Source organism: Suillus discolor (assembly GCF_016758755.1).
Source record: "Suillus discolor strain FC423 chromosome Unknown F5147scaffold_4, whole genome shotgun sequence".
Taxonomy (NCBI): domain Eukaryota; kingdom Fungi; phylum Basidiomycota; class Agaricomycetes; order Boletales; family Suillaceae; genus Suillus; species Suillus discolor.
Window position 1 is genome coordinate 876,755 of NW_024541251.1, and position 27,331 is coordinate 904,085.

The window sequence follows — 27,331 nt, forward strand, 5'->3', positions numbered from 1 at the left end:
ATGTAAGTAAGGGTCCATGATAAAAATAAAGATGGAATGATATGCAAATGTGAGAAATGGAAATATACGCACTAGGGAACTTGGTGGACAGTGGATGGATGCTTCTGGATGGCTGGCGCTATAGGGCGCTACAGCGCGGGAAAGCGCGCGCGCATATACATCGTGAAGCGCGGGAAAGGTACGCGCGCATGGCGCGCGTTGCGCGGGAAAGCTGCGCCTCATATAGAGATAGCTGCAGGTAGCACACAGAGTGATGCTACAAGTTCGTGCCATGTACTCCCCAGTGAAAACTGCCATATTGCACAATGAGAGGCATGAGTCTCTACATCGGTGTCGTCATCCTCCATATTGCCTCGCACTTGGTAAGCACGTTTCAGCTTTACAGGTCTAGATGACGCTCCTGAAGTCTTGTTTCCCCAGCATGCCGAAGTCTCGTGTCCGAATTTGCCGCAGGACGTACACTTCGGCTTGCCTTTCCAATAGCACTTTGCGGTGACATGGTTATGTCTTCCGCAAATCGAACATTCCGGTAAGTTCTGTTTCGGTCTTTCCTTCTCAATCTTACGCTTTTTCCCGTGTTCGGTACTCTTAGCATAATACCCCTTCTCCTGCGCCTGCGTACTGTGCGTCTCCCTACGATTATACTCGTCTATAATCAATGAGGTAATCTCCTGGGACGTCATACCTTTTGTCCCTTGCGCATCCGCATGCGTACCAAGGTACGAGGATGTGAAGGCATCCCAGGAGTCCGGTAGGGACATCACGAGCAAGGATTTATATTCCTTGTCCGTAATCATCTCGCCCATAAGATGTAAGTCGTTTTGTTGCCTTTTCATCTCATTGATATGTTCGACGATATTGACGCCTTCAGCTGCTCGCATAGCGAATAGATTTCGCTTCACGACGACGACACTCTGTTGTCCTCGAACTTGATGAATACTCATCAAGTTTGTTTGGCCATTGCAGCCTCGGTGACATGCACCATCTGTTCATCAGTGATGATGTTCATTATCAAGGTCTGTGCAACTTGGTCGAGTTTATTCCATGATGCTAACTCATCCGTTTTGTTCGGATCAGGCTTTTTTGTTGTGCCATCTACATGTTCAGACACACCATGAAGCTTGAGAAGGCCCATCATATGGGCTTTCCATCCACTCCAATTCTTTTCCTTCAAAGGTTCGATTTTATATGATGACAACGCTCCGAGGTTAATCTCTTTAGGTTTTTGTATTGCCGCAGGGACAGGTACTGTTGTGGAAGTCCCAGTAGCTGTAGAAGTCGGAGGATTAGGATTGGGATTCGACATCTTGATTATTATTTCAATGTATTGCTTTAACGTTTGCTTTTTAACGTATCACAGGGCTCGTAACCTCTTATGATTCAGGTTCCGGGCTTAGTAGGAACAGCGACGATAATAGGAGTTCGTGGCGCGCAGAATATATTCGGCCGATTCCGATATTCTATTATACTAACTATTTACTCCGCCACTCAGATGCTCTCGTAACTCCGCTAAGCAGTGCACGAGCCATGTCGGCTGATTGCAACGTCTATACTGATGTCACAACACCAATGATGACCTATATAAGTATGTGGTACTACACTTACCCTACCCTCAGTTTCCCATAGGCAGACCAATAGAAGCGTTCTTTCTATCAAAATGGTAGCAGGCGGTGGCACACACATGTGATGCTATTGAGGGTTACTTATAACATTAATTCATGCGACCATTCAAATATTCAAGCGCCAGTGATGCCTAGTACGTACATACCACTAGCTAGTGATAATGTGGCTATTTGTGATTGTTTTGAATACCTTGTCTTGGAAACACATTGCGCTTGAGCACTTCAGCGTACCGTCACGGCTGCCACGCACACTGAGTCTCCCGGATATATCTGTTTTTCACCAATGCAGACATTCCGTCGCAAGTATCGGCCATTCAATCGGTGTCAACAAGACACTTGTATACAAAACTATCCTTTTGACTCGGACTGCCAGCATTGCATCTATCGTGGTAGTGTCGCAACCTCAGTATCAATGACATTCACATCGGGGTGAACGATATTTAGGAGAGGTTTATATGTTGTACAAAGTGCGAAGAAAATATTTGATATTTAAACTAACATAAAGATGGGTTGGATCATCCTAGTTTGTCTGATGCGGCCCCCAGATTGGTGAGCAGAATCTGATTGGCTTTGAAGTCTCTGCGGTACCGAAGGATTATATCCAGTCATCTGATAATAGGAACACACCAGTACGCCGTCTACACGCCTCATCGTCTACATTCGTCCTGAGATGCAGCTGGCATAGAAGGCACTCCAACCAGGGTACCGATTCCTTGAACATCACCGCTCATGTCACTCCGGTGCGCCGATGGCAGAGAAAAGGCACGTTCCACACTTAAGGAATCGGTACATCATGTACGCAATGGCAAGCTCTTACATTCGAATGTACAACGCTCATCGTCCTGAGGATTACAGGTCACAGAAGTCGAGGTTGCTGGGGAAAGGGCAGTTTCGTTCCGCTAGTCGAGAAGAATCATGTCTCACTATTGGGTGCGGGTCGTAACAAGACTGGCCATATCGACACCGCAAGGCACGTGAGGCATCAAAAGATTGGGATGTTGCATTTCCAATGAGTCCAGCCGATGGTCCTAAAAGTGGGATAGTAAGTTTTGCGGCTGTGTTTGGACTCCTGGTAGGTCAATAGTTACGTGTTCCACATTAATATTGTTGTTGTCATCTAAAACATATATCCAACCAAAGTGACTTCATTGGAGTCAAATGACATCAAGTATTAAATCCTCCGATACCTCTGATACTACTCGATACATCGAAGCATCGGAGACGAACTTTCCAACCTGCAGTGATGGAAAGTAATAGCGTCTCCCGCGAAACCGAAATTCATACCATGCAGTGCCGTGGCTTTGCTGCTATATATGATTGTTATCTCACATTCATGACGCGTGTCGTTTCCCCTTGCAACGTAGCATGTAGGTTGCCTGGTTCCTTGGGGTAGCATGCAAATCGGTTTTGGTCTTCCTCCTCTCGATGTCAGGGCAAATCAGCACCACAGAGATGGCAACTCCAGTGAAGCTTCGTTCAGCTCACTAGCGTTATCCGGTTTTATCTTCGATGAGCTGTCCTCTGTGCCGCCACTTTGGGCGCCCGCGTTGGCCAGTAACGTACGGTCTCGAGAGTACTCGGGTATTGGATCGAGGAACGTGCTGGAAAGACATCGCGATGCATCATACATGGTGGGCTTGGTGAAGTGAACTTCATATTCATGACCCGCTGAAATTGAGCTCCACCAGTCAGGAACTCCCATTTCACTGAAGATTAACTCACTCCGATTCTGTGAATTTCTATCTCCGCGACCCGCTGCAAGATGCTGGACATTCTTCTACCAGATGCGTATCCCCAACTTGGCGGAAGTTTGTTTAGAGACCTTCAATGGCGATCTATTGTTTTACAGCACATGTGAACCACATTCGGACACGACGCCAAAGTCTAGGTGCGTGAAAAAAAAGAACGGCCCACTGGTTAACATGCCACAACATTCTTTTAATCATCTATGTACCCTGACGCCCCCATCAACATCACATTCATGGATACGAACCAAGTTTCCTGTCACCGCTATCAAGGACATAGTTCAGGGACCTAGGACCTGTGACTAGTGGATTTTTGTCGCGGACCCCCAGTCTGTTCCGGTTAGCCAGGCCCAACGCATGTATCAGCGTGGGGTAAGCAGGCCAAAAGACGAGAACACGCACTTTCTGAGAGATTGGTTGCGTCAGTGATGTCCACTGGCATGCTCTTGACCACAGCATCGCTCGGATCAAATGCTCCGCAGACAATACGACTGGTCGAGAACGTCAGGAATTGATGGTCCCAGCTATTATTTGACATTTAACTGGACACGCTGACCTGACCACCAGACCAAGGAAGGTCTTCGACAGCCCAAACAAAAATATTGAAATAACAATTGCTAATAGAGCTGTCAGTATTACGGGCTTCCGCCCGATGTGGTTGGACAGCTGACTCCAATGAAAAATGGTCAGGATATGAACTGCATAGTACGATGATCCCTGGAGAGAATAACATCATGGACGAATGAAAGGGCAAAAACGATGAAGACATGCTTACAAGGATGCCGGCATAGTGTCCAACGTCTCCGCGAGTGACTCCAATGTCTCTGATGAGCTTGACAAATTTCAGTTGTGGTCAGATATAAGTCCAGCGAAGGGAATATACTACCGTTACACAAATGTTCATTTTGGTGTTATTTGGTCAAGAAATACTGAAACAATGTCGTAGGGTAAAGTACCGAGGGGTGTTTGGTGTCCTTGTGATGCACGTGAGCAAAAGAACGCTTACAAAGCGAGCACGGTTGTCCGACTTTCCATACGTTCCAGGCGGGCAGCGCGGAGGAGGGGAAGCGATATCAACGCGCAAAGAATGCAAGAACAAACGGACAACGTTAGTCAAGCACTGATTATCGTTACTGTATTGCGCAGTAAGAGTCAGGCCTCACGTTCTCAAGACTAGGTGGTGTAGTTGTATGTCCCTGTACTGCGCAACAGGAGTCGAGATCGAGGACGGACACTTTTGGAAAATGGCCTTTCTTCTATTCAGTCTGTCTACAGGAGGCTAAACAGAACGTGATATCGCTGATAGCGGAAGAAATATCGTTAAGTATGAGTACCCACTCGTCCAACGCATTGTCCAAGCAACTAGTTCGCGAAGGGTCATCTTGACAATGTGGAAGGTATGTATCGTGAGCAAAGGGATATCAACGAAGGAATACGTGGTAGATGGCATTAGTGAAGCTGAAATCTTGAGGTATGTAGATGATAGATAGGATGAAATGCTCAAATGAGGTCATAAATGGTCGTCTGCGTGCATGACAGCGTCAGTTTGATGTTGGACAGAACGGATAACACGTACGTACGTATACATGGTCGTGGAATCGATACAACTCGTCAATGAAATTAGTGACCAGAGGCCTTGGGGAAAGGATAATTATCGAATTAGGCGGGTGTAGAACGTAATTCCAGCGTTGTACACTGAAGGTACGCAGTTAAGTTATGGAAGTTATGACGATCTACGTCTGCTTTCACCTTTTACAGACAAATGAAAACGGTTTGAGGGCGGTGACGGATGTTATGGTCGTTTATTTCCAGAATACCAAGAAAGATGTACGCTGCCTACACCCGCAATGTAGACTTTGGCACGCAGACGACACACCTGGCAAGGAGAACTGGGTTAGCTCCTCCGACAGTAGGAACGACTGTGGAAGCTATTTACAGTATCTGCAACTTCAGCCTTGTGGAAGTTTACATGGAGATCGCCATTAGGCATCCTCGTGATTTGATCCACTTCGCCAAATGACTAAAGATAAGGCAGGAGTCAGTAACAAGAAACCAAAATCAAGGATCTGAGTCAGACCTGGCACCACTTTTGAACGGCCTCAAGACGTTTAACGTCATTCGGCGCGATACCACCGATGACTAACTTCTTCTTCGTGCTTCGTGACTGGCTAGCGATCGAAGATAAAGAAACTCTGGGGGCGTGGCTTTTGCCGGTGTACACGATGCGCGGTCGCGTAACGTCTGGCGCTTCCACGAATATATTTGGAAGGGCACTATTCAGGGCCCTCGACTTTGGCGAGAAGGGTAACCGAATTGTACTCGACTTCCGCGCCAAGGAACTTGGAAAGCCTGGCGGCTGAGAGTGCTGCGGTTCAGATGCTGGTAATGAGAATGATGCCGGAAATGAGGAACTTGTTTCAGTGGTGAAAAGCGACAGTGAAGAGGTCACAGCCTTGTGGGAACGCGACCTCAAAGATCCAAAGAAATGTGACTTTTGAGGCGTCGAATGGGGTACAAGCGATGTTCCATCCTCATATATCAGATTGGTAGATGGAACTGCGTACGAGGAACTTGTGGTAGTTGAGGACATGCTGGGGCGGGAAGAACTATTTGGGGAGTCACGGGTACTTGAGCGTGCATCACCATCAGAGAGGGACACGAAATGCCCCAATACACTCGGTCGCCACCGCCACGATGAGGGGCTTGAACGTGTACAACGTTCCTCCGATCGAGCTTCGGTTACAAGGTGTGACGTGTGAAGGCTGGAAGAGCGACTGTGGTCATAAGGATTGCTCGCCTCCGAGTTGGAAGTGGCACGGGAGGAGCGTTGAAACATTGACAGGCGTGATGGACTGGGAGATGCTGATGATGCAGCCGGTGAAGGAGATCTAACTGATAGACGGAATTGATGTCGAGATGGAGGGGTATTGAGCCATATGGTCGATTGATGACATGTACCAGCACTATCTCCAAGCGCCGATTGGCCATGCGATCCCTTTGACGTATGAGACGACCTATCTAACACGTGTCATAGATGACGCACCTCTAAATCCACGGGCTCCTCAGGGGGATTATATTCTTGCACATCGCCGTCATCAACTACGACATAATCGTGCATGCTAGTAGCATCATCCATGCTTCTACGAACAGTTGCCAGACTGAGGTGAGGATACGCCAGGTAAGGATTACACTCAGTTCCAACGTTTTCCGCATTAGTAGAATTATCGGTGCCATCTGGTCGCTGAACGGTGGAGGAACCAACCCGTAACTCCTCCAACCATTTTGACAAGCGACTTGAACGGCGACGAAGGGTCCGAGTGTGGTTTTGAGTCGTAAAGATATCATCATCCCCAGCATGGGCGCGGACGGACGCGCTTATCCTGCGGACGGTCATGCCTGATGATTGGGAATCAGGTCTCTTCTCGGAGGGACCACCTGGAGGGGAAAAGAGCATGGGGATAACTTAGATATCAACAAGGGGGGACGCGTCGTGTTATATGTTGCAAAAATTACATACTTGAGTCGGTAAGCGGTCCCGGGCGCGCGGGCTGAGCGATATCACGAGCTGAACTTGAAGCGGATGTAAGTAAGGGAGCGGGTGTCGATACGGAGCCGAAAGGCGGTTGACGGTCATGCATTGAGCTTAGACCGTAGATACAATGAATCAGGTCGCCGCCGGAGGTGAAAAGATAGAGATCGTTAGGATGAGCAAGTTAGAGGTAAAAATTGAAGGAGGCCTCGAGAATGAATCTGTGAAGTCGGAGGGCGATGAATGGGGGTATCAGATGACTGGACTCATGGAACAAAAAAGCAAGGAATAAAACGCGAGGCCAAAATGCCAAAACTTGAACACACTCACATTCATATCCGGCTTGTTGAAGGAACGTGGCAAATTTTACGAGAGATATCTACCGAACGCAGACTCCGAAGTTTCGTGGAATCTAAAGTATGTAGTCCAAAAAACATACCGAAATTGATGGATTTGCAGGGCTGATCTTCGACATTCGCATGTAGGAGAGGTGAGCCCTTACGGCTGGTTATGGGCAGGTCATGGCTGTGTGGGACCCTTGGTATTACTTCAAGATCGAAATTCGAGTCATACGATGACGGAGGTTCTGATTCTGACGATATCATATGACTGGTAGTACGTACTACTTCTGTATTTTACCTTTTCGCTTTAACTTGAAATGAACCGAGCAGGTAAGGTGATCGCGACAAGCTTTTTATTATAGTGTATCCATTTAGATATAGTTGCGGAGCTCGGGAGCCAATTTATTTGCTGGTGCAGCGCGATTTAAAATAGCCTGTGGTCTAACCCGTCGTGTGAAGGACTTCAATATCATGTGGTCTGCCTCCCTACATCAGGATACTCAGAAGGTATGCTGGTATGGTTCGATAAGTATGCTTCGCTGCTGACGCTTCTCTGATCAGACACTTATCTGAATAGACTTGAACGCTTCCTCGGAGCTGACAGCCGTGTCAGTACACGCAAGAGAGACACATTCTAAGGATACATCATCAACGGTATATGTATCGATTTACGATTTTGTCTGTACCTGCATAGGATGTGTAAGAAGCAGCGGATATGGTTTAATGACGTACCCTTGAGACTACTTAAGCAGAGCTGCTCTCTGACGCATGTTCTACCATAGGCAGCGTCGATATGAGGTTATCCACAACGGTACTCAGAATTTTCGCAGACGACGTCTTCTGATACCGTTGTAAAACTCCAAATGAACGAACTTCGCTATCTTCATCGTGATGGCCGTCAGAAGCGCTTAGATCTGTGGACTCGGCAGCATCCAACAATGTAACCAGCTCCGTGTCGATAGGCATACTACCAAGGAACGGCACCCCTTCTCTTCTCGCCATTTCTGCACCTCCACCTGTAGAGAACACATTGCTAACATCTCCACAGCAAGGGCACACATATCCACTCATGTTCTCGATAAGTCCAAGGACAGGAAGTGCGACAGCCCGGGTAAACGATAGGCATTTCATAGCATCCAACAATGCAACAGCCTGCGGCGTTGTAACAATGACGGCAGACAGCCGTGAATGTACCGGTGCAAGATGTTCGATTAGTGACAAGTGCTCATCAGATGTTCCTACATATTAACATCAGTTCGAGATGCCCTCGTCACGCCGTAGGATATCTAACCTGGAGGTGTGTCCACGACGAGGTAATCAAGCTCTCCCCACCTGACATCGCTCAGAAATTGCCTGATCATAGCGTTCTTCTTTGGCCCTCTCCAAACTACTGAATCCCCCTTCTTCTTTAATAAAAATCCAACACTCATACACGCAAGTCTGGGTTCACCATCCCCGAGCGCATCCGCATACACAGGTACCCATCCATCGCTGCTCTGGTGCACACCATGTCCATCCAGGCCAAGCATGCGTGGTATTGACGGGCCGGTAAGATCGACATCGAGAACCCCGACCCGAGCAGTGGGAGAAGATGCATGGAGGCTGAGCGCAAGCTGGGCGGACACGGAGGATTTTCCGACACCGCCTTTTCCCGAGCACACTATGATAATATGTTTGACGGTCTTTAGTCGTCGCGACACAGCTGTCTCTTGAACAGCCATGATGAACAAACCGGTAAGAAGGTGTAAGATCTTTCCGTAGACCCGTGCCATACTTACGTGATTATATAAACATGATGACAATAATATTGTGGCAACATTCTATTTTAACTTTGCTCCATAATGTTAGACAACTTGAGTCAACTTGACTCGTCTGGCCAGGTGGATGCGTTAAAAAGCGGGTAATTGTCCAACTTCTGCAATCACAATGGTGGACAAACCTGTGGTTTTGGGGCTCCCTCTTGACGTGCTTTTTGAGGTATGCATGTGCTCGAGTTGGCTACTGGTGTTCTAGGCTTGTTCACCTTTTGTCCTGCTAGATTTTCTGGTATCTTCACCCACTGGACCTTGTATATCTTACTCGGGTATCCAAACACTTTCGTTTGTTTCTGCTTAGTCGTCGCAAAGCAAAGTCAATATGGACAGGAGCCTTGAAACGCATCGACCGGCTACCTCAGTGCCCATCGTACCTTTCCAAACCCGCATATGCAAACCTTCTGTTCTGGCCGTACTGTCATGCATGTCTAGTCCTTTCTCAATCAATGTCCGGATCACTTATGTCACTCCCAGCGGTGTTACTCGTCGTGCGATGTAATTCAATGGGAGTTGCGCATCCGTTGCTGTAACAGGTGCACAGATGACATGTAGGCATTTGTGAAGCTCGCGTTATTCATGCTTCTCATGATTCATAGGCTCATTGGTCGAGAAAAGCTTCCTTTGTTTGTTGACCAGTTGAACTGCCTCGATGCCGGGCAGCTCATACCCATGTCAGTCATAAGTTCTGCTGGGCCTTGCGTTAGGCACACAGATAATACCTATAGAAAGCCGCTCACTGTGGCTTCGCACGCTGATGTCAACAAACTCAACATGCAGTACAAATTTTCGAAGGATAGCCTATTGTTGAACGACCTAATAATCTATCGCGAGAAAGTCACGCAGGAAATCTACCAGGTATCGTATGATATTCCTGGTATTCTTCCGAATGCGTTATTGACGCGCTCTTAGCACGTAGCTTTGTGTCGCATCTGGGAGGCTGAAGTAGCTGACCAGCGTCGCAAAGAGCTGGTAGACCAGAGGAAAAGAGAGTATGTTATCTTGACTAAAGGTATATGACCAAAACTTACTTGTTTTCAGTGTCGTTGAAAAACTCGAGAGCCTCGGATTGGGAGATGAGCTTGAATCGCTGCGGTCGGACGCCTCGGCATTAAAAGAATTCGACAACCTTGTCGTCAGACAAGACCAAGAGTTGACTGATTCTTGTACGTGTATAACGTACCCTTTATCTTTGTACGAAGCCTCACACATCCAAAGCATGTCAGGTTTCTCTACTGAGGCTTCAGAATTTTCTAGAAATCAAAAGAGCTCGAAGGCTTACTGTCCTCTTCCAAGACTGCTTCAAAAATCTTGCCGTTGTTGTAAGCGATATGACGAAGACATTCAAAAACAATAAGAACAACAACTTGAAGGTCTTTCCTCAAGCGATAGACATCTGTCTACTCTCGGAAGTTCGATGCATGATAGATATCCCTGAGGTTTTGTCGGCGGAAGCTTTTGTAGACGCACTTACCCTTCGTCTACCCCAATTGTTGTTAGCCTGGAACAGCCAGGCCACTAGGCAACTTGCAGATCTAGTTCGCGCGGAGCTGGGCGGCATCGATAATGATATCGACCCTCTCGAACTCGCCGCTTTGGTATTCCGCTGCTCCAATTGTCGATTGCATGTCACTTATCCATCAGCGCTCGCCCACTCTTGCCTACGCGTTAAGACATTTGACAAACCGTGGGTCCAACTTCCAATGGAAACAACAGCGCTCGGTAGAAGGATGTCACTAGTAGAAGTTTACGAGAAAGCAGCAATCGAAGCCTTCGAGATGTACCCATGGAATTGTACTGTTCTGGAAGCAGGCGGATGCATCAAGCGAATACATAATCTCTTCCAAGTTCTCGGACGAGACCCGAATTCTACTACGGTGGATGATATGGAATCTTGTCCAATTCGAGTAACCTGTAAGAGTTGTTCTGGAAGTCGGAATCGAATGATTCTGACTTACCGCACCGCCGTATGTACATTCATTAATCTGCTTGTGGGTCCATGCTCACTTCTATCTATTTGCAGCTCATTCACTTGGTACGAAACCACAGCGATAACAAGGACGATGCCGTGTGGGTGGTTGTTGTATAATGTTCAAATTGTGCGGATGGACCTGCTCGAGTTTGTATGTTCATATACCCGATACCCTTTCATGCAGTCTATTACTGGTTTTCGGTGTAAAACCTCAAGCAAGAAGCCTTGTCTTGTGATTGTTCATATCATCTGTGGATCCCTACTGTCGTGCCATAACGCTCTGCAACATTTGTTCCTACTGTATGCAAGTATCTCCACCTAAGAGGGCTGGCTGACCATGGCAGGCGTCGCAGTTGCAGTATCCCGAACTCGCGTACAATGTGTTCTTTCTCAAATTCTCTCTGCACAATATCTGTCAGCACTCGCTCCGGAAGTTATGATCCGGCATACTGGTGCTATTCCGGCAAATATATATGGTGGCCCCCAAGAAGAAAAATTCGCTTTCTGAATCAGTGCTTCGGGTTTATACGGGTTTGCCAGACAACTTTTAATATTCGAATTGCTCTAGTTGGCTGTCCATCATTTTCCAATTGTTCCAAGCGCTACTTTAATAATAAGAGTTCATGGGAAGATATAGAAGCGATCGTAAGCGAGTAGTGATGCATGAAGGTGTGTAAGTACTCGACACAGTGTTCGCAACGATGTTTTATAGTTTTCCTAGTATGAGCCGCCACAACGATACCTTGTTCCATTCTGCCGCATTTTCTGGTTGGCCTTGGTTTTTCTGTTGCTCGACAGCCCAGTTGTAGACAGTCTTCATTTGAGGATAGGCTTCATGGCATAAATTTAGTTGTGATTCAAAATGCTCATGTTGGCCAGTTGTCCGTGCCGTGTGGATTTTTTCAAAATGTTGAACCCTGAATTACATTCAAGCTGACGTCAAAAGGGAAACAGCTGCAAACTCACAATTCTTGTGTTGATTTATTCAACGCTAAAAGGATAGCAGCTAAAAATCCAGGAATGGAGGGAAGAGTTCGACCTGTTGCACGTTTGTAGGATGCATGTTGCTCAGACATGGTAAGCACATCCCCAATAACCACGAGTATCTGGTGTTTGTATTTCTCAGGGTTCTTCCATTGAACTGTCAGTCGCGGCTAATGCTTCTCCCGTCTAAAATGCTTCACCTTGAACACGGCAGCAGCAACATGACCAATATCTTTCGCGTCCTAGGTGGGGTTTAGAGCAGGATATAAACATATGCAGGATGAACTCACAATCACCCCAACTTTGGTGTCCTCTTTGAGTCCACGAGTCATCACAGCCACGGCAATAGAACCAATGAAGTCGTCGTAGTTATCTAGGAAGAAGCCTGGGCGCAATATCCTGAAACATAAAAGTCAGTTACGTCCAGTTTCAACCTTGAGAGGCTTACGTCCATGGGAGACCTCTCTCACCGAGGGCCTGGACATGCCGCTCTGCAAGCACTTTGGCACGACCCGACAGTTTCTCCGTCTCATCGCTCTGTTCGCCACCACGTTCGGCGCTCGAGTAGATGTATACTGACACCCCATATTCGAGCGCTAGATCCGCCATGAACTGTTGTATTCCAGTATAAATATGCTTGTGCAATAAATTATTTAAAATGACTGCACCTTTCCCTGTCGTTCTTCCCCGTCTGCGTTCGCACCAAGCCCAGGGTATGCCAGAACACAGAAGACACCCCAGATTCCACCTGAACCTTTTGCATCTTCGTAGACTTTCCGTATGGACTCTGGCGAGTCGATGTCTCCCTCCACCACTTGTACGTGTCTTTCCTGGGCCAAGCGCTGTGCGCTCGGACTGGAAGCCGACCTGGTGAGAGCCAGCACTCGAAATGGTATGTCATCCGAGTCCGAATTGGGTTGAAGAGACTTGATGAGAGCTCGACCTTGTTTGCCTGTAGCACCTGCCACTAGGATAAGCTTTGACATTGTGCTGGATCGTCAATTAAGTTGGGTATCATATATATCATTAGCCTTGGGACGCAGGCTTGCGTGTGTATGATGATCTTATGTCACTCTGATGTAATGTCAAGTTCAACTTATATTTGGCCGTGATGCGCATCAGTCACAACACCGTGTTCTGGATTTTCAGTCTTCGAATTGAAAGCTTCCACCAATTTGACGATACTCCCCTTCACTACTATCAATGATCAGGTCCTTATTCCCAACATCAAACTGACACCACAAAGGAGTTTGCCAGACAACTGATAACTTAGTCAACCCGTTGATTAGCATCGCCTCAGGCCTGGCACCAGGCTGTGTTTTGTCTCCCCTGGGCAGCCCTTTACCATGATAGACGAATGAAGATCATCGTTTCTTCTATTAGGCTGCACTGGAAAGACGGACGGACCGGACCCGCGACGGCGCAATAGCGCTAAGATCTGCTGCTTTACATTTACCTAGGGCAATGCCAATGCGGTCTAACTCAGTCATGTTCATAGAGCTATCAACACTCGAGAGAGGCACAGAGTAACTGATGTGATCGGGGAAAGGAGCACCTACACTGTTGCATACATTCGGAGCAAGTTGAACTCCTAGATCATCTCTGAATGTGGCCACTGTAACACACAGGATATAGGCGACTGCAAGGAAAGCGAGGGAGGCTAGACGTAACTATCGCTTTATCAACAACAGATCAAAATGATCAGGTATGATGTGTGTAATCTGATCTCATTCACTCACTTATGTTCCGCTGCAGATCCTCGCTTCCTCGGTATTCACGAGGTCATACTACATGCTGCAGGGCTCGAGATACACGCTGACCGTCATGTGCTCTAATGGCTGAACGGCACGAAAGACAATGGACCGGTGGTTCAAATCGTGCACCTGATGGATCAAGCTAGCAACTACAACTGTTACGTGCCTGTTGTGATGCGCACAGATCAACCATTCGAAACCAGGCCCTGTGGGAACATTTTATCGTGCACAGAGAGGTCAGGTTATTCTCCTTGCCAATCAGATCAAATTTCAGAAGATTTCGATCACCAACAACTGCACAGATTTGGTTACAGGATTTGCTGTGTCACGGTTGATGAGCAGCTCATCACTCAGGCGAAGTTTTGATGAAATCATTGAAGCGGACTCTCTGAATGCGTCGACCAGTGCAATGAGGGTGACTCTGATGTTGAATCAGGTCTTGCGGCTGATGGTGGTTTTGAGCTGAGAACTACTAGCAAAGAAGACGGCAAGCACTGTCACTGGGCGGCGAACAGGAAATAATGTGCTCTTTGTGTATTTACACCTGTTGTAAGCAAATGGCCATTGATCATAGCATATTGATATATTGTTGAAGTAATTGCTCTACGTTGTTGAATAAGAAGGAAAGTATGCAGACGGCACGATCATTAGGGATCAAACAATAAGCTCTTTATACAGCGTCATCACTTGTATCCAAATGATGGCCCTTGTCACTGATAATCGACATCTCTATATGACTGGATAGTGACCCAAATGATGAAGGTTGGGTGAATGTGGGGCTCAGACTGGTCCCGTGGCTCAGGCCCGAACCATCTTCCACGGATGGGTCAGAATAGAAATTACGTGTACCAAGCACGAGTCGGCTCCCAAGGATGATCGTAGTTGCAATGAGCGCCGAATTCGCGATCTCCAGGTAAATTGACTAAATGGAAGAGCTTAAATGACCTGAAGGATGAATCGTCAAGAACCACATTACCGGAAGACCAAGATACAACGTCGTGGCGATACCACATCCGGCCATTTCACTAATAAGTATAAGAGAGTCGAATCGACAACAAAAAAGGTAACATGATAACGCTTACACGAAGAAGTAGATCGTGTTGTACTTGACCAGTGTTGCCATCGTGTTGTGAAGCTTCTTCCCAGCAATTGTACGGGTGTTCTTCATGTGCTTGAGCACAACGAATATGGCAAGGACGAAAAGTAGAAGCTCGAAACAAAAGATAGGCACGTAAATGGCCGTGAAGCTTCTATTGATAGTCGAAGTTGCACACATGTTGAGAAGCCCGGGTATGGCTTCATTGGTGTATGTTAAGGAGTGATCGAAGTTTAGCGCCAGGACCGTGCAAATGGCTGCAATTTCGAGCACAAAGAAGACTCCCGTGAACGCCAGAATTTTATTGGACTTGCGATACATAGCGTAAATGCGCAGTTGCATGATTACTAGTGATCCCATCAGTACTTTTCTGCGGATATGGACAAAACGGTGTACTTTGTGTAGCCCATACTGGCACAAAAGGCCCGTAGGATTGGAAATGAAATAGAATACGGCCTGAATATAATATCAGCTTTGAAAGGAGTGTCTGCAGAAGACTACGCACAACTAATGCAAATATTTTCGTTGATTAGCAAGTGGATATAGATCGGACATGCAAGTTGGTTCGCGTGGACTTACGTCTAATAAGAACTTGTTAGTGTCATATGTTGTAGGACAGTATCAATTGTCTTACATTGACTGAAAATGTCGAGCCCATAAATACTATCGTGCGGTCGTCAGTGACACCAACCAAGACCGAAAAGATGAAGCCGAACATATTGCACTAATTCTGGAAGAAAGATGAATATGTATTTTTTCCACACAACATCTCGCTTACATTGAGATAGCATCCCCCAAGTAGCGGGTCTATGAGCGGGAGTTACAGCATCAAACGCCTGGTCAATCAGCGAGTTATAGTATCACTGACCGTAAAGTAGAGGTATGACACAAGAGACTTTGATCTGTTCTGAAGGACCATGTTCACTGAGGCGTGGCTTCTACAAGCCACCGAGAAGACATACCCAAATCAAGTCCACCTATTCGTAGATATGTGAATTAACTATTCTCAGTTGAGGAGCAATTAAAATCACTTCTTGCTGACAACAGAGCACTAAGTCGAGGTTTATCAGATAGAGCACTTTCAAGTATTGCAAGAGAAACTCACCATGATCGTACAAGACAACGAATGTTGCTGCCACTAGGAATGAAGTTTAGCACTCGCACGACCCAAAAACTAGTGCTCACGTTGGAACATCCTCCCCATCTGAAGGATGCGTACATCGTCGAACAGAATGGATAGCTCAGCTTCCATGTTGGTCTACTACCCTCGGGACTTTAGTGATCATCACAGCACCACCAATATATACGTTCTACACTCACCTATAAAACTATTTCAGGTTGGGTAATCGCGTCGTCAGCGCTATGAAAGTGGCCCTGAAATTCATTCATGCACCGTTATATACCTATCCCCCGTCTACCGTGGAACCAATCCGGGATCCAGACGCACTAGCATGCTTAAAGGACAGCGGAAATCGGACCTTCCCTACATCAACACTCGTCACGATCGAAGTTGGTCATTGGTCTACAATCTGGGCAACGGTGATTATCGGATGTTGTCTGATTATCTTGCACAGGTATTGATGACAGAATTGCAAACCAGTCCCCCCTCGGAAAACAAAAAGCGCTGCCTCACTGATTTAAGTTGCCAGGCAATCAGAACACAAGGTGAGCTTCGTGATGTTTATCACATCACTGATTTGCACTGAAGTGGATATTTGGCGATACGCCATCTGATTGCAGTAGAGCGTAGAGCCAGTGTAGAGTTTTGCAAATTTGATACCAATGATCCGAGACCGGCGGGGAAATCACGGTCAACCGATGAGGGCGAACGAGCGGGAAGGTTCCTGAGAGCCTGTGCAATGACTTGGATGGGATTCGTGTGGGGATAGGAGGGGGTCATGATCGAATACGGATGCAAATTCAATGAATAATCTGTTCCATCGAGCAGACGTAATAATAGCTGTTCCACATGCGCGCTAAGCTAGTTAAGATAAGTACTAATGAGCGTGCCTATGATAGGACCACCTACCGTTTTAGTGTCTCAACACCCGACACATAGGTGCAAGATACATATCTTGTGCATATCCAAGTCGCCTGACGCTACATCGCCTCATGACCATGATACCGTAGCCCAGCACAGCCCAAGGTCCAGGACAAAATCATGAAGAAACGACATATCAAGTGGTAAATTACATGCGCGCAGAATTACAGCAAAGGACCGTGACTAAAAGGATATTGCCATTGTTCAAAAGGAATGACGCCCAAGAGATCAACTCTTGACTAAAGTACATTCTACGGGGAACTCAAGAAATATCTCAGTGCCCGAACAATCGGAAGATGAGATAGAGTAAGGATCCCATGAATCGGACTGCTGATAGGGCAGCACTGTGTTGGGGTCAGCAAAGATGACTCCGTATCAATGAACGTTGTAGTATACTTACAGCGCGATAAACAGGAAGCTCAAATAAGGGTTGAAATTCGAGCCCTGGGATGTCGCAAAGTGAGTGTTCACCCAAGTCAAGAATGCTTGCGAAGTGAACACAACAATCATCAAGCTATCAATTAAAAGTCCATATCAACGAAAACTCAAACAAAACAATGGACGCGGATCGACTTACGTGTTTGTCCCCACCCACGCAAGTACAACGTTAGTACGACTGTTCCGGTCGTGGTCGGCTTGCTTTGTAGCAGCATCACGGTGAGATTTCTCTTCAGGAGCTTTGACCTTGAGGGCTGAGCGGGATGCTGCCCACATGCGGTCGACGTCTTCGCGGGCAGTGGGGATCTCGACTTCCATCATGTACTTGCCATTCTCGCCTTTGACCTTCTTAGCTCCGCCAAGATCCTTCGCAGAGCCATTGTCTCCCTTTGTTCCCCTGGACATATCGTCAGGTTGAAGGTAAGGAATTAGTGAAATCACTCTTACCAAGTAACATCGTGCAAGTTACACATGGCATACATCACTGTCGACCAAGAAGATCAATTTCATCTCCATATACAATAGAAAACGCCCATACTCAAGATATTAACATCTACAATGATAACATTAGCTATGCGATCACCAAGATAAACGACACAGATACTCACAACTCGGAAGCAGGAACATGTATTGGATGAACGAAGTGAACATGTGCCATGGCTCCAAGTGCATGAACGACGAGAAGAAGTACAAGCCATACGTAGCAGCGAGCGAGATGACGATCTCCCGGAGGGCTTGGTTCGTAGCAACGAGTCTAGTCGGAAACAATAAACCACCAGACCAAACATACTGACCACTAAAATACTCACTGAGGGAAGTCCTTCCATCCAGCGACGGAATGAGGTACAGCAAGGTACACCGTCCATCCGGCGCACCAGAGTGTGATAATATTACAGATACCGAAAAGTACCATGCAGAGCGCATAAATCCATTTAGAACCCTAGCAAGAATGGAGTTAACCTTTGCAAATTGTCTGTCATGGGTCGAAGTACATACCTGTGGCCGGTTTCCTAGCGAACAGACGGTGACGACGAACAAAAGGCCGATGTAGAGCTGAATGACACTTTAGACGTTTTCTCGTTTATAAAGGATTTGTTCATTACTTTCAGGAAAATCTGGAAAACATCTTGTCCTGCTCCTTGGCTCAGGAAGTTGAAAGCGCCATCTGTGGACGTAGTTGCCGATGAAACCAACTACGACGACTTACATCAGACTCATCGATGTATGAGGGTAAGGGACTACTGACAAAGTAGAAAGCCAGGTAAAAGTTCGCAAGTGACGTCCACGTGAATATGAGTTGGACTGCATTGTAAATGAACTCGATCTACATGAGTTCTTATTAGTAATGCGGTGTGATGAATCCCCGCGCGTACGCACCTGGAGCACAAGCATACGAATGGGATTCTGCCCAGACGTCCAGATCCTGTAAAAGAATATCGTCGAATGGAAGGAAGCGAACAAGGACCCGTTCAGCCATCGGCGACGCTGAGAAATGAATTCGGGAACCTTGGAAAATATGTGAAAACACATCACAAAAACTAATCTTTACTCACGGTTGTGGGGACATCGGTAGCAGCCTTGGCACTCTTAACATATCTGAGGCTATCGAGTACGTTGAGGGAACCGTGCAGCGTGAAAGGTGATATTTAACCTACATCCAGCTTTCCCGTTTCTTGGTGACAATTTCGAAGCACAGAATACGATCCTCGGCCAAGTACATGTTTCGCTCTGCAACAACCGTTGGTGGGACAAGAAATTGAAGGAAGTGTATCTCATACCAAAGAGTCCAGCACCGTCAGCACCTCCGCCATGCATAGCCTCTCCCTTGAAATACGAGGCAAGGGGACCCTTGCCATCAGGACCGTTCAGGAGGGCCCTGTATCTGTAGGCGCTAAATGCACCGGGAAGCACGCTAATGTAACCGAACACACTCTTTTGGTAGATTAGGACGTTGATCGTGTAGCCAATAATAATCCGCCTACCTCGAGAGGTTTATCGAGGATATTAGACATTTTATACTGCCATGCCATGTCAAAATAGATGGGTGGAATCAGAGCTGCAACAACATTACCTCAAAGTTCTGGGAAGCAGCTAGAGGACTCGTCAGGAGCAGTGAGCAAGCTCTGCCGGTGTCAACACAAATCCTTGACAGAAGAATTCAATAAAACGAAGCACAGGACGATAAATTTGACGCACTCTCCACACGCTCCTCCAACATTAGAGTGTTTATCGAAGCCTAGAAAGTATCATTAGGTAAAATATAGAACGAACGACATCCACTCACATTTCCACAGCTCGTAGATTGATGTGCTGGTGGGCTTGGTACCAACATCCAGGAGAACACAGACTATGTATGGAGTCAGTGTTAAAAATCCCTCATGGGAGAGTGCGCCTACCATTCGGGTTGATCAATGGACCAAAAGCATTGAAGAACCAGCGGTGGCTGTTAAGCTTCTTCTTGTTCTGCTCTTTCAAGCAGAAGATAATCTGAACCGGGCAGTGCCCGGTAGACACCTCCCCAGTCTCCGTTACCACCATATTTGAAGTATATCTGCAGGTCATGAATTTAACCAAGGTTTACCTCTCCACTCAATCTACTCACTCAAAGATGTGAGCGGTCACGTCTTTTCCTCCCACCGAATCCTTAGCGATACCCTCTTGATAACAACCCATCTATGGACGGATGATAAGCAACGAATTCAATCAAAAGCGGGTAAGCTCACAAGAGTGAGTACTTGAAGCGTTCGCTTGTTGACTTTGCTGCGTCCATCTGAGACGACACATACAACAACCTTCTTCCAGCCCTCAGGGCCCCATGTTCTCGATCTCGTCCGACCACAAAGGTGGGCAATGTTCTTGATAACGCTGAAAATAGATCAGGCACATATCCCGACGTCCGCGGACGGAACTTACGCATTCATAGTCTTCACAAAAAGTACTTCATCTTCATTGTACATGGTCATAACTATGAACAGCTCAGTGTGGCGGCCATAGAGATAGGGCCTGAGAGAGTATTTCCTGCGCATGAATTCATCGGGGTCACATGTGGCGGCAGTGTATCGCATTGTGGTCATTTCCTCAGCGCTGCTCATGCCCTTTGGCACAATGTGCGTGGGGACTGCGACATCGAGAACCAAATTACCGTTCTGAAGTTCGACATGCCGGACAGAGCGACGTTTCATGAGTTTCTCCTTGGCTACAGAGTATCCTGTGTTCATTTCTCTGAGTGGACCAGGGCGTACGGGACCGGGAGGGTAGTCTGGTTGGTATGCATGGTACGGCATTGAGGGAACGGGGGGAGAGTAGACCTGACTCATCTCGTACTGGGGATTGAGGTGCACCTGAGAACCATGAAATTGGCTACTCTGGACGGATTTGGGAGACCCTGGTCTGTCGTCCCATTGGTTATCATAAGCAGGGTATTGTTGGTTATGGATCGTAGGCGCTGGAGGGGGAAAACCTGGCTGAATTGGCGCACTCTGTGCAGAATCATAGTAGGAATCTTGCTGGCGGTATGCCATGTTTTACTATAATCTTTTGCGGACACGAAGAGGCGATAGTCTATGGTTACTAAACAAATTCGATTGGTAGTCGCACAAAACGAGTGTTGCGATTGAAAGAGAGAGATTTAGAGAGTAAAATGAATGACTGGAGGATCCTAGGCGGAAGATAGGGACTTTGTCGAAAAGTACTGTCGATGCGGTTGAGGAGGAAGATGGCGCTGGTGTCAACCGTGGACCACTTGACAATCAAAATTGATATGGCGGCCATAAAAGGAAGCTATTCCGAGATCAAGTGCAACAAGATCATTTACCCTAGTGATATTACACAAAGTTTAGCTAAAGGACTACATATTAGTCTAGCGTATTATATTATCACATCCCAACTGTGGTGAAGAGCAGGCCATTCTGCTATAAGGGCATATCACACGACGGGGAAAGGTACAATCAAACGTTCCATCCAAGGGTCGTGTCAGATCTGACTTGATGTACATTGCTGTAATACACCGTCACGTATCACGCTGGCATGGGACGGCGTTCTGCTTCTGCTGAGAAAAAAAAAGAATAGCTATGCTAATTGCACACGTAGTATATGAGTCGTCACATTGTGATGAAATGGATCAAGTAGAACAAACGGCTTTAAGCTTGATCACAAGGATATTACAGCAACCTGAATGATCATTGTTTTATGCACACCACTGTACGGCACACGGGTAGCTCACCGTATTTGGGGGTCAAGGGTACTGGGGCAACGACAATGGATGTTCGAAGTAAGGCAGCCGAGTTTGACCTCTGACCAATTTAAACTCCGGCTCCCACGGACCTCCACTTGTTTGTTTTCTCTCCTCTACGTAGCTCTGTTGCGTTCTTATCTCTCTCAAACTATCACCGTCACAGTAGTCTTCAAAGTTCAGCCCAAGACTTACGGTGAGTTGTCTAGTTTAACTGATTTTTGAGTAAATTTCCATCTCGTTTGGTCGCTATAATGAGCGGCCTCGAGGCTCCCACGTTGGCCTTGACATTACACCAGCTCAAGTTAAAAGCCTGGATAGCTTGTATGGTTCCCTATCACCATCAAGAACCCTCGGAGCCCTTTCTTTTCTTTCCTTTTCATAAGCGATTAGCTCTCCCATGTGTTTCCCGCACTTTCTAGTTCAACGTCAGCCACCTCCGATACAACCGTAATTGCCACGACCCGGAACACACTATAACCTGCCCTTCTTCACTATTTAATCTGCTTCTCAATTTCTTCTAGTCTCCATTAAACTCCCATACTCACTCGACTTCTTTTCATCAGTCCCCGTTCCATCTTACACCCTCGTAACGAACAATGGCAGACAGCTCAGCACACCGACTTGACCTTCGTGTCGGTGGGAAATACAGGCTCGGCAAGAAGATTGGCTCAGGTTCCTTCGGTCAGTTCACAACATCCTTATATGCTCCCGTTTTTACTCATTACAACAGGTGATATCTATCTCGGGATCAACATCATCTCTGGCGAGGAGGTCGCTATCAAACTTGAGTCAGTAAAGGCAAAGCACCCCCAGCTCGAGTACGAGTCAAAGGTATACAAAACCCTTGCCGGCGGTGTCGGTGTTCCTTTCGTGCGCTGGTTTGGCACTGAGTGCGATTACAATGCCATGGTCTTGGACCTTCTCGGACCCTCTTTAGAAGACCTTTTCAATTTTTGCAACCGCAAATTCACCCTCAAGACTGTCTTGCTCCTTGCCGACCAACTCGTGAGTAAATCCTACCGTAGTCACTATATGCAAGGACTAACCCGCCACTGTATCGCCACAGATATCCCGTATCGAGTACATCCACTCACGCAACTTTATTCACCGGGATATCAAGCCAGACAACTTTCTCATGGGCATAGGCAAGCGTGGCAATCAAGTTAATGTCATCGACTTTGGTCTCGCGAAGAAATTCCGTGACCCAAAGACCCACTTGCACATTCCCTACAGGGAAAATAAGAACTTGACCGGTACCGCTCGCTACACCTCAATCAACACCCATTTGGGGGTTGAGCAGGCTCGTCGCGATGACCTTGAGTCACTCGCCTACGTCCTGATGTACTTCTTACGCGGCGCCCTTCCTTGGCAGGGACTCAAGGCTGCTACTAAGAAGCAGAAATATGACAGGATCATGGAGAAGAAGATGACTACTCCCACCGATATCCTTTGCCGCGGCTTCCCCAACGAGTTCGGCATTTTCTTGAACTACACTCGCGCACTTCGCTTTGATGACAAGCCTGATTATTCTTACCTCCGCAAGCTCTTCCGCGACCTTTTCGTTCGCGAGGGCTTCCAGTATGACTACGTCTTCGACTGGTCTGTGCAGCGTGGCGCCCAAGATGACGGCGCCAGCACCAGCCAAAAGGCTGCTACTGGCAGGCGAAAGGTCGTTCAAGAGGAAGAAGAACACCGTGCAAGCGACAGGATGTAGGTGCCCGTCACATTTCTTTCAATCTTTTGCCTTGCTACGGTCCTAACTTTTTTTTATAGGCTTCGTTCTCACACGCGTCAGCAGCAGGCAGCAGCTCCTGCTGCTGTGGCTCAACCCCGTCCTCGTGGTAGGGAAGACGCCTGGTAATTGCATCATACTTCCTCTTGGTTTGTTTTCATGTGCAGGGCACGCCCCGAGTGCGACCGAGAATGGGGGTGGAGGGAAGGTGCAGGTGTAGCTCGGTCGCTGTTGGATATGGTGTCAATAGATGGTCTGTCGCGGTTTTACAAGTCCGGTTGGGTCATCTCGCGGGTTACGAGGTCGAAACGTCACGGTGAGGGCACGCCAGGTCAACTCGCACTGGTTTGCTTTTACGTCTTTCATCACGACGCGTTCAATTCCGACATCTCGCATTCATGCCCTACGCCGCAGTCACTTTGCATTCCTTGATCGCTTCGCATTTCGAGTATATCTGCGACTCGTAACGCCGTCGATGAAGATCACACACTTGCCTCCCCTTATGTATTGTACGGACGCTATTTCTCTTCACGTCGCTTCTGAGCTTCTCTGCGTGTACGCAAGGATGCAAATAAGACGACCGCCTACTTCCTTACCCGCTTGATATGTGTCTTCCCATTAGCGCCCGTTGATGGTTCTCTTATTGAACCCCCCATGTTTCCCAATCCATAATCCTGTTCCAAGCCATTTGAACTCGCAGAACTTTTCTTCATTTCCCTTGCACCGTCACCGTTCATGATCATAGATTCCCCGCTGCGGCTACACACGCTCGTTGGATATCTTTTTGTCATATTTCTCCCTTTGGTTTTTCTTATCACTTATCACATTCCCCCTTGCATCAACATTGTGTCCTTCTGTTCTCCCCTTTACGTAGACTTTGGTGGTTTGTTGCCTTAGTTTTGTGGAGGTGCGCAGACGGAAGAGGGCGCCACGATTGGATTTTTGGAGCGGAGGAGAGGATATTTGTAATCATGACAGACAGATGAAATTCATTGAAGTTGAAATCGTTTCTACGTGTGATTGGAATTATGTAAATAATTTGTCTTGTTCAACGTTAACCTTGGAGGCTAGTGGCGTTCTTATCACGGGTGCGATGAGTCAACGTTTCAACTATTTCAATTCAACGTAACTACTACATAACATGACTTGACAAATGATACGTAGGCTCGGTCAAGAGACTGAGACTTTCGTCCTGGGTTATTTAATTTGAGATATTATCGACAGAATCGATTTGGACCACACAATGCTGCAATCATCCCGATGAGTTCTTAGGCGAGTACATGGATGCATCTCAGCAAACCGCGCAGGCCAGGTGATCATGGAGTATGGATAGACACGGGGTCCGTAATCAACGCCGTCTGCCAGAACTACTAAGCAATAGATCGAAAACTAAGAACGAGTGACGTACCAAATAAGTTCCGGTGCCTTGGAGAATATCTCGAAGGACCCAAAACTTTCACAAGGAAAGAGCCTATATGATATACGACTGCGATTGTCAGATCATGTTTGATGATCGTTTCTAAGAGAAAGCTCACCTCTTCCCCTTCAAGTTGCCAGGCCACCAGCTCAACGTTGTTGAGACAAAAAATGGGAAGGCAAACCACAACCACCACGTCGGCAGAAATGGAATTAGCTCGAGTCACCCTGTACATCATACTGAGAACGATAAATCGCCAACATGTCGAGGAAATCAACTTACTGGCACTGCCACTGGCAACCAAGTTCGTCTCGCAAAGGTGGGGTCACAAGTATAGTAGTACTAGTTTCCCGAAGGAAAGGAAGAGAAGGGCTGCGGGATTATATATGCGGATATTGTGTTTAGGGGAGGTCCATTAGAAACCTCGCTGGATCCAGCACTCGTTCTTGACAATCCACTAGAATTTTCTTGCCTGATCGTAGTAACTACGTCCAAAGCCATGCGTTCTATCGTATCAATACGTATTTCATGTATCATTCACGACATGTCTTAAGAAGTGAGCCATGGAATACTGTATGTGAGTCACCACATTTCCGGTCCAGAGTCATCGTGACTGGTGGAAAGGACCCTAATTTCAGGCATCCAAACAGCAGGTCAAACCCTTAGGAGGTAGTGAACAGCATCGATGGCCTTTCTCTTTCGAACGATGATTGAAGGCCCTTTATCTCTATCCTCGTTGGATGCCTCATGTTTGCCTAGATCCACATTCCCGAGGAATGTCAGGGACCCGAACACCCTATTCAACCAGGAGTCATACTACATAGCCTCATAAAATGTGATTTCCTTGTCGAAGTCGAAGTCCTTGTGATGCTAAACGCCACGAGGCCGTTTGGAGACGTGGGTGGAATCTTGAAAGAATTTTTCTGGGCCCTGGAAAGTGAGTCTGTCCGTTTCTGCGGCTGTTGCATTGCCAAGGTAGTATCGATCTAGTTCAAAACTACGGCCTCATCTACCGACGCGGAGCTGCAACAGCAAACTGAATATATGTCACGTGTGACAAGGTTTACCACTACGAACTGTACAAGCATCGGTCGCCTACCGCTCATCTATATGATAGCCAAGGGCCTAGAGTATCGGACACATAACATCTGCGACTGAACCTGCATGGTATCTCGTCAAAAATATCCACCCAGGCGCTAGTAAACACGTTGACTGATACCCTACGGCGCCTCAGGCTTTATCTTTCGAACGGGCTCCCGTCCTCATTGGATGCCCCATTTCTAGGATCCGCACACTCGGTGACCCATGGCCTTATAAATGCAACTTCTCTGACCGGGTCTGTCGCTCTTTGTGAGGCCGAACATCATGGGTGCATGTGAAGAGCGCTCGACAGTGTCGATAAAGGCGAAAAGTTACGCCAGGACGTAAAAGAGCTCTTTTCCGTCTGGTTCTTGAGCCTCATGTTTCAATCTGAAACCGCGTTACAGCCTATTGAACCTACCGAGCCGTAGCAACAGCATATTTATGTGCATGCTGCTTTTGCAAACCACTCAGCGGCCTTCGTCTCCATCGTGGTTTTGCACACTGTTCTACCAGCGCTTGGTGATAAAAACGCGATTCTCGCGTGCTGATGGCCACAACACCGCAGCAAGACTCCTTGCAAAATGACCATGTGTAAGCGAAGACGTCTAGCTTAAAAGGCATAATCTCACCGTGCCACGCAAGTGACCATGTCCAGAATGGTGTATCCGTACACCACTCGACTCATGTATTTCAGGGGCCACCACAGAACAATGAGTTCATAATCGACAGGTTCTGGACGTCTTATAAACAGGCTGCAAAAGATTATGATCGTGAGTTTCTAGAGCGGAACAGTAGCGACATGGACATCATACTCATTTCTGTAAGCTACCGAACACTTTTGGAGCATGTATTTGGCTAACAAAATCGCAGTCTGGTCTCTTCTCCGGTGTCAATACCGCCTTCATTATTGCCATGCAACGCAACCCCACGATCCCCTTGTTGTGGCAGCTCGTTCAGAACACATCATTCAATACCACAATCTCACCTCTCGCTGCCTCAGCAGCAAACCCGCCAAATACTATTTGGTTTCAGACCTTGGCATACATTGCATTGTCGCTCAACCTTCTGGCCGCTTTTGGAGCTGTCCTCGGTAAGCAGTGGCTCAGCCATTACAAATTGATCGCTCTCGGAGAGGACAGACAAGAAAAGTTAGACGGTTTGGAAGCATGGCACTTCCACGATGTGCTGCTATCATTTCTTATGTTACTGCAAATCTCGTTCTTTCTATTTGGGATCGCTCTCTCAGCCTTCGTATGGGACCATCAAGGAGCTACGGCAATCGCTATTATCGTGTTGATGGCGTTCGGCTTATGTTTTTACATATTCATTGTCTTCGCCTCCTTAATATCCCCGCAATGTCCCTTTCAAACCCCTACTGCAGTATTCCTTCGCTTCATTGGGAGGCGCGTCCGAGTCGGAGTCGCGGGATGGAAAAAGAGCAAGGAGATGTCTTCATCGCATGGCCCTCGAAATTTCATGGAGAGTCAGAAGACGCTGTCCGTGGTACCATCGATGAAGTGGATATTCAACAA

At 47.2% G+C, this 27,331-nt stretch overlaps 9 protein-coding genes across 9 annotated transcripts; 3 read left to right on the forward strand and 6 right to left on the reverse strand.

The window, feature by feature from the left end:
- Positions 1-3,707: 3,707 nt before the first annotated feature.
- Positions 3,708-4,202, reverse strand: F5147DRAFT_566047 (uncharacterized protein; the record flags this gene model as incomplete). Its single annotated transcript, XM_041430783.1, has 3 exons — positions 3,708-3,858; positions 3,924-4,084; positions 4,143-4,202. Coding segments are annotated over 3 exons (372 nt in total), but the record flags the coding sequence as incomplete, so codon positions are not given.
- Positions 4,203-5,159: 957 nt separating this feature from the next.
- On the reverse strand, positions 5,160-6,761 carry F5147DRAFT_566463 (uncharacterized protein; the record flags this gene model as incomplete). The annotated part of the gene is made up of 4 exons (XM_041430803.1): positions 5,160-5,243; positions 5,304-5,387; positions 5,445-6,362; positions 6,423-6,761. 4 exons carry the CDS (start codon positions 6,759-6,761, stop codon positions 5,160-5,162), a joined length of 1,425 nt encoding a protein of 474 aa, XP_041298595.1.
- Positions 6,762-7,981: 1,220 nt separating this feature from the next.
- Positions 7,982-8,958, reverse strand: F5147DRAFT_648470 (P-loop containing nucleoside triphosphate hydrolase protein; the record flags this gene model as incomplete). The annotated part of the gene is made up of 2 exons (XM_041433279.1): positions 7,982-8,475; positions 8,529-8,958. 2 exons carry the CDS (start codon positions 8,956-8,958, stop codon positions 7,982-7,984), a joined length of 924 nt encoding a protein of 307 aa, XP_041298596.1.
- Positions 8,959-9,066: 108 nt separating this feature from the next.
- F5147DRAFT_669742 (uncharacterized protein) lies at positions 9,067-11,404 on the forward strand. The gene is made up of 8 exons (XM_041435493.1): positions 9,067-9,214; positions 9,276-9,473; positions 9,526-9,599; positions 9,648-9,906; positions 9,961-10,040; positions 10,090-10,214; positions 10,267-11,015; positions 11,072-11,404. The coding sequence occupies exons 1-8, from the start codon at positions 9,164-9,166 to the stop codon at positions 11,135-11,137; spliced, it is 1,602 nt and encodes a 533-aa protein (XP_041298597.1). The 5' UTR covers positions 9,067-9,163; the 3' UTR covers positions 11,138-11,404.
- A 151-nt stretch (positions 11,405-11,555) lies between these two features.
- On the reverse strand, positions 11,556-13,088 carry F5147DRAFT_669749 (NAD(P)-binding protein). The gene is made up of 6 exons (XM_041435494.1): positions 12,673-13,088; positions 12,453-12,616; positions 12,295-12,403; positions 12,205-12,246; positions 11,987-12,150; positions 11,556-11,937 (listed from the first exon to the last, which is right to left on the reverse strand). The coding sequence occupies exons 1-6, from the start codon at positions 12,988-12,990 to the stop codon at positions 11,727-11,729; spliced, it is 1,008 nt and encodes a 335-aa protein (XP_041298598.1). The 5' UTR covers positions 12,991-13,088; the 3' UTR covers positions 11,556-11,726.
- A 1,340-nt stretch (positions 13,089-14,428) lies between these two features.
- F5147DRAFT_768223 (uncharacterized protein) lies at positions 14,429-16,106 on the reverse strand (the record flags this gene model as incomplete). Its single annotated transcript, XM_041440942.1, has 10 exons — positions 14,429-14,680; positions 14,735-14,783; positions 14,841-15,201; positions 15,251-15,310; positions 15,633-15,690; positions 15,723-15,761; positions 15,817-15,831; positions 15,886-15,905; positions 15,960-15,992; positions 16,040-16,106. 10 exons carry the CDS (start codon positions 16,104-16,106, stop codon positions 14,429-14,431), a joined length of 954 nt encoding a protein of 317 aa, XP_041298599.1.
- An 854-nt stretch (positions 16,107-16,960) lies between these two features.
- On the reverse strand, positions 16,961-21,118 carry F5147DRAFT_669757 (glycosyltransferase family 2 protein). The gene is made up of 22 exons (XM_041435495.1): positions 20,247-21,118; positions 20,057-20,198; positions 19,936-20,006; positions 19,730-19,884; positions 19,618-19,680; positions 19,530-19,569; positions 19,405-19,477; positions 19,316-19,351; positions 19,112-19,265; positions 18,989-19,061; positions 18,887-18,935; positions 18,711-18,839; positions 18,580-18,657; positions 18,437-18,526; positions 18,330-18,386; positions 18,143-18,273; positions 17,942-18,087; positions 17,872-17,886; positions 17,781-17,817; positions 17,473-17,730; positions 17,296-17,409; positions 16,961-17,239 (listed from the first exon to the last, which is right to left on the reverse strand). The coding sequence occupies exons 1-22, from the start codon at positions 20,852-20,854 to the stop codon at positions 17,170-17,172; spliced, it is 2,589 nt and encodes an 862-aa protein (XP_041298600.1). The 5' UTR covers positions 20,855-21,118; the 3' UTR covers positions 16,961-17,169.
- Positions 21,119-22,163: 1,045 nt separating this feature from the next.
- Positions 22,164-23,281, forward strand: F5147DRAFT_565886 (kinase-like protein; the record flags this gene model as incomplete). Its single annotated transcript, XM_041430774.1, has 3 exons — positions 22,164-22,248; positions 22,298-22,572; positions 22,634-23,281. 3 exons carry the CDS (start codon positions 22,164-22,166, stop codon positions 23,279-23,281), a joined length of 1,008 nt encoding a protein of 335 aa, XP_041298601.1.
- A 2,967-nt stretch (positions 23,282-26,248) lies between these two features.
- On the forward strand, positions 26,249-27,179 carry F5147DRAFT_604083 (uncharacterized protein; the record flags this gene model as incomplete). Its single annotated transcript, XM_041432294.1, has 3 exons — positions 26,249-26,390; positions 26,442-26,619; positions 26,670-27,179. Coding segments are annotated over exons 1-3 (732 nt in total), but the record flags the coding sequence as incomplete, so codon positions are not given.
- Between the last annotated feature and the right edge of the window lie 152 nt (positions 27,180-27,331).

Coding starts and splice junctions, on each gene's coding strand:
- F5147DRAFT_669742 (XM_041435493.1), top strand. CDS start 9,164: ATGGTGGACAAACCTGTGGTTTTGGGGCTCCCTCTTGACGTGCTTTTT. Junction 9,600..9,647: donor AACAGGTGCACAGATGACAT/GTAGGCATTTGT, acceptor CATGATTCATAG/GCTCATTGGTCGAGAAAAGC. Junction 11,016..11,071: donor TTCTGACTTACCGCACCGCC/GTATGTACATTC, acceptor ATCTATTTGCAG/CTCATTCACTTGGTACGAAA.
- F5147DRAFT_669749 (XM_041435494.1), bottom strand. CDS start 12,990: ATGTCAAAGCTTATCCTAGTGGCAGGTGCTACAGGCAAACAAGGTCGA. Junction 12,617..12,672: donor GGGAAGAACGACAGGGAAAG/GTGCAGTCATTT, acceptor GGAATACAACAG/TTCATGGCGGATCTAGCGCT. Junction 12,247..12,294: donor ACACCAAAGTTGGGGTGATT/GTGAGTTCATCC, acceptor AACCCCACCTAG/GACGCGAAAGATATTGGTCA.
- F5147DRAFT_669757 (XM_041435495.1), bottom strand. CDS start 20,854: ATGGCATACCGCCAGCAAGATTCCTACTATGATTCTGCACAGAGTGCG. Junction 19,352..19,404: donor CTGCTTCCCAGAACTTTGAG/GTAATGTTGTTG, acceptor ATGGCATGGCAG/TATAAAATGTCTAATATCCT. Junction 18,840..18,886: donor CTACCGATGTCCCCACAACC/GTGAGTAAAGAT, acceptor ATATTTTCCAAG/GTTCCCGAATTCATTTCTCA.